Raw genomic sequence first — 12,339 nt, 5'->3', positions numbered from 1 at the left:
AATGTGATGACAGACAGCCCTGCAAACTGCAGTTGCCCACTGTGTCTCAATCATGACTGGCTCTACAGGTGAAAAGTTTGTTTATTCTCTGTTATTTGTGCACCACATGTTCTTTTTTTATGCAGACTGCAAAAAAAGTAGTTAGTGATGTGAACACCTGTCCCCTAAGAACTAGGCTGAGACAAGTAAGTTCACCCACCATGCTATTTAACAACCATCAGAAAATTCTCTTTACTCCATAACATGGATCAAATTCAAACAGTTGACATGGTGTTATATCCTGCTCCTGTCAAATGGAAAAACTTCCTCTGATTTTAATAATACCAGGACAAGCCCCCTAGAGGGTAAAGTTTTATAGCTAGTGCTGGTCAAAGATTTTTCCACCAAATTGTTTTGATGGAAAATTAGGTTTTTCAACTAATTGAAATTTTTGGTGGAAAGTGTTTGCTTTCTGCCTTAAAACTTTTGATTTTTCAGTCAAAAAACCTGAAATTTTCAGCAGAAAATCTATTTACTGACCAACTCTATTTGTAACATATATACATACACACACAAGTGTTAAAGTTCAGGTCTGGACTTTGAGACTACAGAAGCGCAGCAAAGAAAAATACATGTAGACCGCTGAGAAGGTGGGATGCTTCCATTTATCAGATGACTTCCCGTTGCCCTCTCCAAAGGCGAAAGCCCACCCTTAATTCACATTAATGTCTATGGCCAATTGCAAAGTATTGAAATTTGTAAATAGGTAAACAATTCAAAGACCAAGGATCACATCAAACATCAATGTATTTTGTTCAAATTTATTTATGCTACTTTAGAATACACAAGTATTCTGCACAACATATCAAATCTTTGTAAGATGAGGTCTCACTCCAGTACTACCCATCCCTTTCCTTCCACTACAAGAAATGGGCATAGTCACAAGTGTGAAAGCTGCAGAGCAAACTTTTATGAAAGATTTTCTAAACTTTTAAAACTAAAAGGATTTTAAAACTACAGGCAAAGAGTATGAAGAACTAAGACATTTCAACTGCATTTATACTTGAGTAATGTTTTAACTTAATATTTTAGACTGCAGAGTTTAGGTATTATATATTTCACAGTCCTGCAAAATGTAAAACCTGTCTTACCTAAATTAACCTCTTAGGGTAGGTCTACATAGCAGTTAAACACCCAAGGCTGGCCTGTGTCAGCTGACTTGGGCTTGCAGGGCTCAGGCTATAGAGCTATAAAACTGCAGTGTAGACATTTGGGCTCAGGCTGGAATCCCGGCTTTTGGACCCTTCCCCTAGCAGGGTCCCAAAGCTTGGACTCCAGCCCCAAGCCAAAGTCAGCTGACACAGGCTAGCCACAGGTATTTAACCGTTGTGTAGATGTACCGTTAAAACCCAGTACTAAAGTAAATACTATACTACTATACTATACTCTGCAGTTTCTGCTTTGCCAGGTCTTTACCATCCCCTTTACAACAGATGTTATTTCAACTTCCACATTAACTAATGCGACCTGAGCAAGGGCACAACCATTTACAATAGATAAAACCACCTAGATACATCTTAAAGCCTTGTTTTATCACAAAAGGTGCCTGTCGCTGATGACCAGAACCAGACCAAGACTTTACCATGGATTCAGAAATGGTGCTGACCAGACAGTACTTGGCTACCCTTACCATTAAGCCACATCCAGCACTGGATCAGTTCTGCCCAGTGCTGACAATGGGTATTTTTAATAATGTAGACAAGGTTTAAGTGGATGTTTTAAACTGCATTTTAAACTTAGTTTAGTATCCACACCCAGTTTCAAGTATAATTTTGAAGATGCCACCCTGGCAGAGGGGCACTCCTGAGCAGTGCGAGGTGCTCTCACTGGCTGAGCACTGCAGAAAGAAAGAGCAAAACCCAAAGTAGGCAGGTCCAGGGAGTTTTGGAGTATGCAGTGGGTGTGTGGGCACCGCAGGGAGGCAGCTATGCACTCCTCCACCCCAAGTCCAACCAGGCCACTCTGGTCTGCTGTGTCTGAAACAGGCCCCGACATGAGCCAGGCCTCGGATCCCCCTCCCCAGGAGCAAGCTGCGCCCTCGGCAGCAGGATGTGGTTAGGGCTGGGGGAAGCTACACTCGGGCTTCACCTCCTGCGCCCCCCTCCCCCACGGTTTTTAAAGGGGCAGCTCCCCAACAATAACGCGCGGTAGGGCTGGCTCCGGGGCTCCATTCGGCCGGGGGAGGGGGAGCTGTAGCTGGCGGCTCGGAGCAGGGGCTGAACGGGGAGCCCCGGCCCGGTGCGGCCTGTGCTCGGCACCGCGAGAGAGAGAGCGAGAGAGAGGGGAGGGGCGGGGTGGCTCCTGCTGCTGCCGCCACCAGCGCTCGCCGCCTCCCCTCCCCCCCCCGGCGGGGGCTCCTCGCTGCAGCCTCTGTGCTCCGCTCTCGGTCATGTGACCCTAACGTAACCGGACAGGAAAAGCCGCCGCCGCCGCCGCCGCGCTGACTCCGTTGTTGCTGCTGCTGCTGGGCGCGGAGACGGCGGCGGCCCGAGCGGGACCAGGCGCCACAGCGGCCCGAGCCCCCCAGGTGAGCGCCCTGCCCCCGGGACCGCAGGGGGGCCGGGGCCGCTCCCACGTGCCCGATCCCCGCCGCACCGAGCCAGCCGGGAGAACGCGGGCTCCGGCGGAGCGGCTAGGCCCGGCCCCCGCTATTGTGTGTGAGGGGAGCGGGCCCGGGCCGGCCGCGGGAGCCTCGGGCGTTGGAGCGGGCGGCGGCGGCCCGGCTGGCGGGGGACAGGGGGCGGCAGCAGCGCCTGGCGGCGCCGGAGTTCCCTCGCCTCCCGACTGGGCGGCTCCATCCGGGCCGCGCGAGGCCAGGGGAATGGGGGCCGCGCGGGGAGGGAGGGGGGGAGAATCAGATCCCTTTCTCGCACGCCCTCCCCTCCTCCGGCCCGCGCGGGGCTCGGTTCGGTCGGTTGGGGCCCACTTGCCCTCGCGCTCTCTCCCCGCCCCTCGCGCCCGAAGCGGAGCGGCCCCCTGCGGCGGCATCCGGCGTGGGGGAGGGGCGAGGGCTGAGGGAGCCGCGCGAAGCGGGAGGGGGCGGCTCCGTCTGGTTCTCCTCAGCAGGCTGGGCGGCCCTGGCGGCAGCGGTGGATCCCGTCTCGCGCGCCCTGGCGGCTCCGCTCGCGCTGCGTCTTGCTTGCGCCGGCTCCGTCCCGTCCGTGCGCGCGTGGAGGGCGCGTCGCATGCGCTAGGGGGCGGAGCCCAGCCAGTAAGAGAGGCGCGCGGCCACTCAACCTTCCGCCTCGGCGACCAATCAGAGCGCGTCTTTAGTCCCTGCTGCCACAGGCCGAGCGTGATTCCTGAGGGGGTGAAGGAGCAGCCGCGAGACTCCACCCCCCCGCCGCGCGCCAGAGCCCGCTGCCCGCGGGGCTGGGGGAGGGGAGTGCTGTGGCGTGCCGTTGAGATCACGGCAACTGGGCCTAGCCCTGCAGGCCCAGGCCGCGCCCAGCCCAGGCCGCTCTGGCCGAGGGGGTCTGGCGGCGCAACCCCCATGGCTGAAATAAGCCGCTGTCCCCAAGCGGCAGTGTCCGGGGGGCGGCAGTGACAGGAACCTGCCTGGGTGGGTCGGGCGCGGAGAATTGTCCGGGGCGGGCGCAGCCGCCAGCCAGAGCCCCCCTGCCTTCGCTCTGGGAGCGGCTGGTGTCCTACCCGCCCAGCACCAACCTGGCGCTGGAGGCCGCGCCCCGCTAGCGTGAGCCCGGGGGCTCGCTCGCTTGCAGCTCGGCAGGCATGGGGCCCGGCTCGGCACACGGCCTGCGCTGGGGCTCAGGTAGCGGCCAGGTTTTAATAAGGTGTTTACTGTAGCCTGGCTGATATAGCAAACCAGCCCTACGCCATGGCACCTTTTGAAAGTCTCCAGTCTCCCAACCCTTCCAATGGTACCCCGTCCCGATGAAGTGGACTGTAGCTCAGGAAAGATTATGCTCAAATAAATTTGTTAGTCTCTAAGGTGCCACAAGTCCTCCTTTTCTTTTAACTTCTTTAAGGTTATTTGTCATGATTTTCTCTTCATAATTAAATTGACCTGATTTTTCACTTTTATATTTTGGTTCTCCATAACAGACTTCTTCTAAATGTTTGCAAAGGGACAATTCAGTGAATTGTGGTTTTTATCTGTTACTCAGTTTACATGACTTCAAAAACTGATCTTTAGAAATGATCACCAGCAGAACAAAGTAGCCCATCCAAGCTATGCTGCCAGCAACTTAGCAATAGGATCTTCTCCATAATACTAAGCACAGAGATATTTCCATGTGGTAAAGTTGTTTTAAATACAAAATTGTATTATTGAGACTGATTTATTATACTAACCTCATTTAGCTCATACTTCAACCTAATGATCATATAATAAAGTCATGAATTTTCTTAGGCTGAAAACTACTTAGATATTCTAAAACAAAATAAGGTCACTCTTCTCCCTTTCACCAGGGTGTGTGTGAAGATGGAATTAGTTTTTAGTGCCTTTGATTCCAAAGACTTTATCATTTTTGAGTACCAATAAATGGGATAGGTGTACGCACATACTGAGATCATGTCATCCTGGATAGTAATTAAGCCAGCTCCGGGATGGAATATAATTGCCGTTCAATAGCCACATTGACTCTGCAGTTTAGAAAAGGAAACAATACTGTATCCAGGACAAGCTTAGGTAGTAGAAGGTAAATAAAGAATGCCTCTTAACATGTGCTACCACCCCCTGGATCATTACTACCTCCTATTTCACCTAAAGGTCTTCTATCCAAGTACAAACTGGACCCAGCCCTGATTAGTTTGTAAATCCTGAGATGTTCTCAAAAATATTGCATAAAAATGAAGGCTTGATCTTGCAAAATTTTCCATGTTGTCAGAGTCTACTTGAATGGAGCACCCACCTAACAGGATTGGAACCTGAACTGTGAATGTGCTTTTTTGTTGCTGATAAATTCTCAAAAGTAAATATTTGATCTATCATAATATTTGCAGAGCCACAAATATCAAATGCCAACTTGTGTGCTTTATGGCCTTTATGATGTTGGAAAGTAATTTTTTCCTATTAAGCAGTAGTTTTTGTAACAAAATACTGCTTTTGTACACTGCATTCTTTCTTCCCCGCTCATGACTCACTTTACACATAGAATTGTAGGACTGGAAGGGACCTTGAGAGGTCTTCTAGTCCAATCTCCTGCACTCAGCGGGGTGCAGATGGCGCTGGGGGTGGGACAGGACAGGAAGGGGGCGTGCTTGGGGGAAGGGGTGGAAGGAGGAGGGGAAGGAGTTGAGTGGGTGTGGGAAGAGGTGGGGTGGAGCCTTATGGGGAAGGGGTGAAGTGGGGACAGGGCCTGGGGCTGGGGAAGGTTTGGGGGTCTGTGAACATTTTAAAATCAAAATGGGGGTCCTTGGGTTGCTAAAGTTGGAGAACCACTGCTCTATGCCATTACCTAAATCTTTGATGAAGATATTGAGCCAGACCTAGAACTGATCCCTGTGGGACCCCACTTGATATGCCCTTCCATCTTGACTATGAACCACTGATAACTACTCTCAGGGAACAGTTTTCCAACTAGTTATGCACCCACCTTATATTAGCTCCATCTAGGTTATACCAACTAGTTATGCACCCACCTTATATTAGCTCCATCTAGGTTATATTTCCCTAGTTTGTTTATGGGGTGATCATATTTCATAATTTCATATGAACGTCTGTGTCAGTGCAATGTATTGAAGCAGCCTGGTGCCTAATGGCAGTCACAAAGTGTAATAATACCTTGGTCCTTCAGCAGGTTTGAAAAACCTCTGATACCTACTACTACAATAACTAAACCTGTTAGCTAAGGTGAAATACCTACACCACCATCCCTCTCCTGTAATTGAAAGGGAAAATACAGTTTTGCATTGTTGTAATATTGTTTAAAATGTTCTATTAAACTTTGGAAACCAACTTTCTGTATGTCCTGGGGTCTTGTTACACTTCCCCCTTTCTGGCTTCACTGTATCTTCCTTTTCTATTATAGAGCATGTATGTTTTTCTTAATTGTTGTGGATGTTTGTTTTCCTGCCTACACCTTCCACTGCTTTATACCCATTCCTCCTTTTCCTACTGTCTTTTGTACTCTATTTTCATCTCTCGCTTCTTTCCAAAGTCTCTCTTCTGTACTTTATCCCTCCTCATTTTCTTCTTCCCATTATCATCCTTGCCCTACCCACGCACTCACTTACACTCACACACGCACTCATCCACTCAAAGGCTTTCTTGGCCCCCTGTCCTAAAAGTTAAAAATATCAGGTCGTAGAGGATGCTGCGCTCCCTACTCTGCCTCCAACTCTTGAGAAAGTAATAACAACTCCTGAGCTGCTTCTCTACTGCACTGTTTTGTGCATTCACCTCCTTAATTCTGAACAAAATCAGTAATGGCACCCTTGGACTGCTTTGTTGCTGTTCGGCCTCTTCCTTAATACAGCATCAACCTCTCAGCTGCTTCTGCTCACAGGTTTGCCCTCAGGGGAAAAAGTCAGCAAGTATAGCACCCCTGGCTGCTGTTGCCGGCTCCAAATTATTACTCACTCTGGGAAAGTGAGGTTTTCCAAGCCCTGTTTGAATTTTCAGTTGCCCTGCAGGTAGGTGTTTACTTTTACACGTGTTTGTCAGTGATCTCCTCTACCCACACTGAATTGTATTGATGGAGGTGATTGAAATCCTGAGGAGGTAAAGGTCTACCAAGTGACCAGACTATAATTATATAAAAAATTAGTAGCAAAAACCTTCAATACAATTTCCCCTTAAAAATAAATTCATTCGTCTCTTACTCATCTTCTTTCTTTTGTCTCTCTTTCCCTTCTCTTGGATTGTGTATATTTATCTCTTAGGTATCTCCTATTCTAATACCCTATTTCTACCACTGTATTGTTATGTGATCCTGAGCAAATCAGTCAACCCTCTATAAAATGAGGATATTTACCTACTTATAAGACACTGTTTATAAAGCACCTTGATACTCTTGCATGAAAGGTGCAGTAGAAGCACAACGTATATTGAAAAAGAATCTTCATGTACATCTACTGTTAAGTAAATACTTTTACATAAATGTCATTTGCTTTTCAGAGTGTAAAAAATGGATCTGGCCAACCACGGACTTATACTGCTACAGCAGCTAAATGCTCAGAGGGAGTTTGGTTTCCTGTGTGACTGCACGGTTGCTATTGGTGATGTCTACTTCAAGGCACACAAATCTGTCCTTGCTTCTTTCTCCAACTACTTTAAGATGTTGTTTGTCCATCAGACCAGGTAACTATAGAAAGGTTGACTGTTAAAATGTTATTCATTTAACTTGGCTAAAAAAATCTAGCTGCATTCTGAAGCATTAAAAAAGCAATCATTTGATTTTTTTGTTAATATTCGTAGAGAACCCGGAATCTATTCTTGTTTGCAAACAAGGAAAGTCCTCAAGAAGTGGTAAGGTTGAAATTGTGTTTCATTGGAGTCCAGCTAACTTCCAAAACTAATATTATACTTCAGCAAAAATTCTTCACCTTCAAAAAACAAACACTCATTAGAATATCTCGAAGTGAATAGTTAAGGTAGCCAGCATTGTCTACACTTCTCTGTAGTTCTTGGTCACTGTCATCCACCCAAACTTAACTTTATTTCCTCAACTCTGCAAAAGAATACCCAAGAGCCAGTAATTAATTACTAGGAGAGTAAAATCTGTTAGACGTTTGTTTTTTATCTTTGCTCCATAAAAATTGCAAAAACATTACAAAGTTAAGATTTGGTGGTGTGATTGTGAACAATGAAGGATTACATGGCAGTGGAGCACAAGCTGCATCCCTTAGCTGTTTATTTCCAGACATTGTAAAAAGAAAATTGGGGCAGAGGGGCTTTTTTTTTAAGGGTAGAATTCGTGGAAAGCAGGTATTGTTATTGGGTGTTAGCTGGACTCTAGTGAACAAGTTCAACCTTAACTCTTAAACATTTTTTGAACTAGGACTAAAATTTTGAATCTGATATATAAGGTCCACAGGTAGAGAGCCAACTCAGATAGCTCTAACACCCATCAAGGTGGTGCTCCCTCCCTGCACATTTTAACAAGAGCTGGAGAGGAGAAAGTTATACCTGAGGAAAAAATGGGAGTGGAGGACTGTGGAGAGAGGGAAGCCTCTTATTCAGATTGAAGGTAGTGGGGCAGGAGCCTGTGGGAACAGTGTTCCCATATTCTGTAGCACTGTTGACCTCACTCACTGTATGGGTGAGGTCATGCCACATTTTATACAGAAGCTTCCTGATGGCAGTGGCATAGTACCTGCACTTAAACCCCCCCCCCCCCAAAAAACAGGACTATACCCCTGATTAAATGGTTAATGTCTGCTATCTAGAAAATTAAGCATTTAAAGTTTACCATGAATAAGAGTCTCTGCCTGTCGCTGTCCCTCCAGTCCCTTCATCCCCCCTACTCCTAACCTCTTGCTTCCCTTCCCCAAAGCCCTGCATCCCAAGACCAGATAGCATAGCTCTATGCCAACGTCCTTTGCCCTCAGGCCCTACCCCTTCTCATCCGTTGCCCCTTTATCATGCCCCCTACTGTCTCCTCCCCAGCCTCTGCCTTGATTCAGCAGTAGGTAATCCTATAAACAATTGTAATATTGCGCTGTATACATGTGAAAACAGCTTCTTAAGATTATGGCCTAAATTTAGCCATTAGCAAGATTTTAATATAAGACTGGCTGGGCGGGCGACGGAGGGAATCCTTGTAAATTGCAGAATATATTGTGTGGGACAGCAAATTCATAACAGCAGAAAAGAATTATTATCTTAGGGTCTGTCAGAACATATTTATGTTTCAAAGCAATTGGTTTACTGAGAATAAGATTGCCATTTTTCAACTGGCCAAATAAATTAATGCCTTTTGCCCCATCTACAAACCATATCTCTTATGACAAGCTCCCCCCTCTCTTTCCAAGCAAAACTAATCATTGCTGGAATTGCAGGTTGGTATGAGCTCTGGGGATTATTGGTTATTGTTTTACACTTGGACTTTTAGCATTCACACATTTATAATTTAACAACAACAAATGTGATTCTCCCTATGTTTCAAAAATCTCCCTATGTTTCTGCATGGCACTTGTAGAAGTGTTATGTTTAGCTATGATGCTGCATAAATGCAAGGATTGGTTCCTGCACATATGACCTTACAGTCTATCGACTGGAGCTTTCTTTCTTTAATGTGTTAGGATGACAGATGACTGCTAGTATTTCCTAAAATTCAGTTAAAATGAGGAGGTCATTTTTAAGAGCAAATACATTTTGTAATAAATTTTATGTTTATATTTCAAACATATAACACTAATTATTTTTTATTCAGACTTGAGTGACCTAGATTAGATTCTAGAGACTTTTCCTTATCTCATTGTTTACTAAACAATTATTTTTCTTTTAGTGAATGTGTCCGTTTGAAAGCAACTGACATACAACCAGATATCTTCAGCTATCTCTTGCATTTGATGTATACTGGGAAGATGGCACCTCAGCTCATTGACCCAGTTCGATTAGAACAGGGAATAAAGTTTCTGCATGCATATCCACTGATTCAAGAGGCCAGCCTTGCCAGTCAGGGTACCTTTTCTCATCCAGATCAAGTTTTTCCATTAGCCTCTTCTTTATATGGCATTCAAATTGCAGATCACCAGACAAGACATCCCACTAAGGTTACCTCAGCAACTGACAAACTTGGGCGAGAACCAAGGCCACAGCCTTCCAGGATGAGCCAAGAACCCGTGTCTGAGGGCTCACAGCTCTCACGGTTGGCTTCAAGTCTGCCACAAGTGACCCGGACAAATATGACCACTTCTGACCCTTTGCAGTCTTCACTGTCTCCAGAATTGGTTTCCACTGCTGGTAATAGTTCTCCTCCAGAGGAGGAAGCCAACATGGAAGCATCTTCTTCAGATGAACAGCCTGCTTCACTCACAATAGCACATGTCAAGCCAAGTATTATGAAAAGGAATGGAAGCTTCCCAAAATACTATGCCTGCCACCTCTGTGGTCGTCGGTTCAATCTGCGAAGCAGTTTGCGTGAGCACCTCCAGATCCACACAGGAGTACCCTTCACATCAAGCCAGCAGGGAGAAAGTAGCATTTCCCTGTCTCTTTGTAATAATGCAGCTGAAAAAGATGCCATGGAAGTGCCTGAAGCGGGAATGATTAGTGACAGTGAGCTGCAACAGATCTCAGATTCCCCAATAATTGATGGACAGCAGCAGGCAGAAACACCACCACCATCAGACATTGCAGACATAGACAACTTGGAGCAGGCAGATCAAGAAAGAGAAGTTAAAAGACGGAAATATGAATGTTCCATCTGTGGACGCAAATTTATTCAAAAAAGCCACTGGAGGGAGCATATGTACATACATACTGGCAAACCTTTCAAGTGCAGCACTTGCGACAAAAGCTTCTGCAGGGCCAACCAAGCAGCCAGACATGTGTGCCTAAATCAGAGCATGGACACATATACTATGGTGGACAAACAGACTCTGGAACTCTGTACTTTTGAGGAAGGCAGTCAAATGGACAACATGTTAGTACAGACCAACAAGCCCTACAAATGTAACTTGTGTGACAAAACATTTTCAACTCCCAATGAAGTGGTCAAACATTCGTGCCAAAATCAAAACTCTGTCTTTTCTCTAGAAGAAGATAGATCCATTCTGCTTGGTAGTGAGGACACAGAAGCTACAGAGACTGATAACTCAGTGTTAACCTCCATCAAAAAGGAGCAGGAAGCAGTGTTGTTAGACTGAAGGTGAAACCTATCAATTTTTTAAAGTTATTCATTTGTATCAAACTAATACTCCCCCTGCAACCAGAACTACGCTGGCATGGTAAAAAATTGGATCTTGCCCCTCCCACAAATAAATAAAAGTCCTTTGCCTCAAGCCACAACATAATTGATTTTAATACAAAGGAAAGTGTGTAAAGGTAATTAAGCTAACTTTGTCAATAGTCCTAGTAAACTCAAATTTAAATAGATTTTAAACAGATTTTAGATTATTTAAATGCATACTTAGATGCAATGAAGTGTGTAATGAGAAATAAAATACCATTTTGGTAAACAAAGAATATATATATATTTAATTATAATTATTTTCTCTGGTAACAAGTCTTCCTTTTGAGAAGAAATAGCAGATGATGCAGCGTGCTTTTTAGAGCTACATGTACAAACTCTGTAAGATAACTAAAAAAGGCTTAAAATTTTTCACCATGAACCCAGGAAACTTTGTTTTTAGTCTTTAGTTTTTCCTCAAGTATTCCCTGGGGTATGTATTTCAGGTATCATCATTGACATTATGTCCATTCAAGAAAATTTAGTTACTTAGTCAACTTTGACTAAAGTAGCAGTAATAATAATGTGATGGCAATCTTTTTATATGTATATATAGAAAGTGTGTAAGTGTGTGTGTGTGTGTGTTTGGTATATACAGGTAAATTAATGCACACACCCTATCTAAAGAATTGGGCATCTGCTTTCAAGTTCAACCAAAAAGGTCCATACATTTTAGTTATTTGACAGACTAGCCATTTTACACAACACTTATTTTTAAATTAAATTTAAACTGCCCCAGGATGTGTGCATTTTTATTATCATGTTTGAATGGAAACTAATATAATTAGTGCTGTCACCCAAGACATGGAGGAAACTAGAAAATAGAGAAATTGCATACTAGTGAGCACTGTGCAGTTATCAGTGCTGCATTCACACGTGCTGTAACAATAGATCCAAGTCATTCCTGATATGAGAGCAGAGGGGAGACTTGATCACCTTATTCACACAAGTAGTCTCAGACTTCAGTGGGTCTAATTGCATGAGTTAAGGTGGAAAAGATTTGGCCCTTTGTTTAATATAGTCACCTTCTAGCAGCAGACAGAGGGAAAGGTGGCTATGGATCATGGTTGTTTTAAAAGTGAAGCTGCAGTACTGGCCAGTGAATTCTGTTGTTTAAGGGATTCCCATCACTTTAGACTCCAAGGCAAGTATGCAAACGCTGGGAGGGCAAATACCATAGCATTAGCTATTGCTCAGGATAGCACTGCATCTTTGTATTTAAAATCAAGTTGCTGATTTTTATATTTAATTTTTTATAGATGCCTGGATTTTTTGCCAGTAGCCTAAAAACTGACAGCAGTAAGGAAGCCCACTGATCAGTCATTGGGCCAATAGGAAGGCTTATGTAGGCAGAGTAAGTGCCCCACCATAAATGGAGGCGCGTGGGGGGGGCAGGGGGGCGGGGCACAAACCATAGCTCTGCTCTGTGTATTTGTTTAAA

The 12,339-nt window shown here is 45.1% G+C and overlaps 1 protein-coding gene across 1 annotated transcript; it reads left to right on the top strand.

The window, feature by feature from the left end:
* Positions 1–2,089: 2,089 nt before the first annotated feature.
* Positions 2,090–11,138, top strand: ZBTB2 (zinc finger and BTB domain containing 2). Its single transcript, XM_077813214.1, has 3 exons — positions 2,090–2,566; positions 7,121–7,303; positions 9,453–11,138. Exons 2-3 carry the CDS (start codon positions 7,131–7,133, stop codon positions 10,813–10,815), a joined length of 1,536 nt encoding a protein of 511 aa, XP_077669340.1. The 5' UTR covers positions 2,090–2,566; positions 7,121–7,130; the 3' UTR covers positions 10,816–11,138.
* Positions 11,139–12,339: the final 1,201 nt, after the last annotated feature.

This window comes from Eretmochelys imbricata, chromosome 3 (assembly GCF_965152235.1).
Source record: "Eretmochelys imbricata isolate rEreImb1 chromosome 3, rEreImb1.hap1, whole genome shotgun sequence".
Taxonomy (NCBI): Eukaryota; Metazoa; Chordata; order Testudines; family Cheloniidae; genus Eretmochelys; species Eretmochelys imbricata.
Note: the sequence above shows the minus strand (reverse complement) of the source record. Positions and strands in the feature narration are given on the sequence as shown.

Bases quoted from the DNA above. Each gene is read 5' to 3' on its own strand.
- ZBTB2 (XM_077813214.1), top strand. From the start codon at position 7,131: ATGGATCTGGCCAACCACGGACTTATACTGCTACAGCAGCTAAATGCT. The intron at 7,304-9,452 runs GTAACTATAGAA...TTTTTCTTTTAG, and splicing joins TTGTTTGTCCATCAGACCAG to TGAATGTGTCCGTTTGAAAG.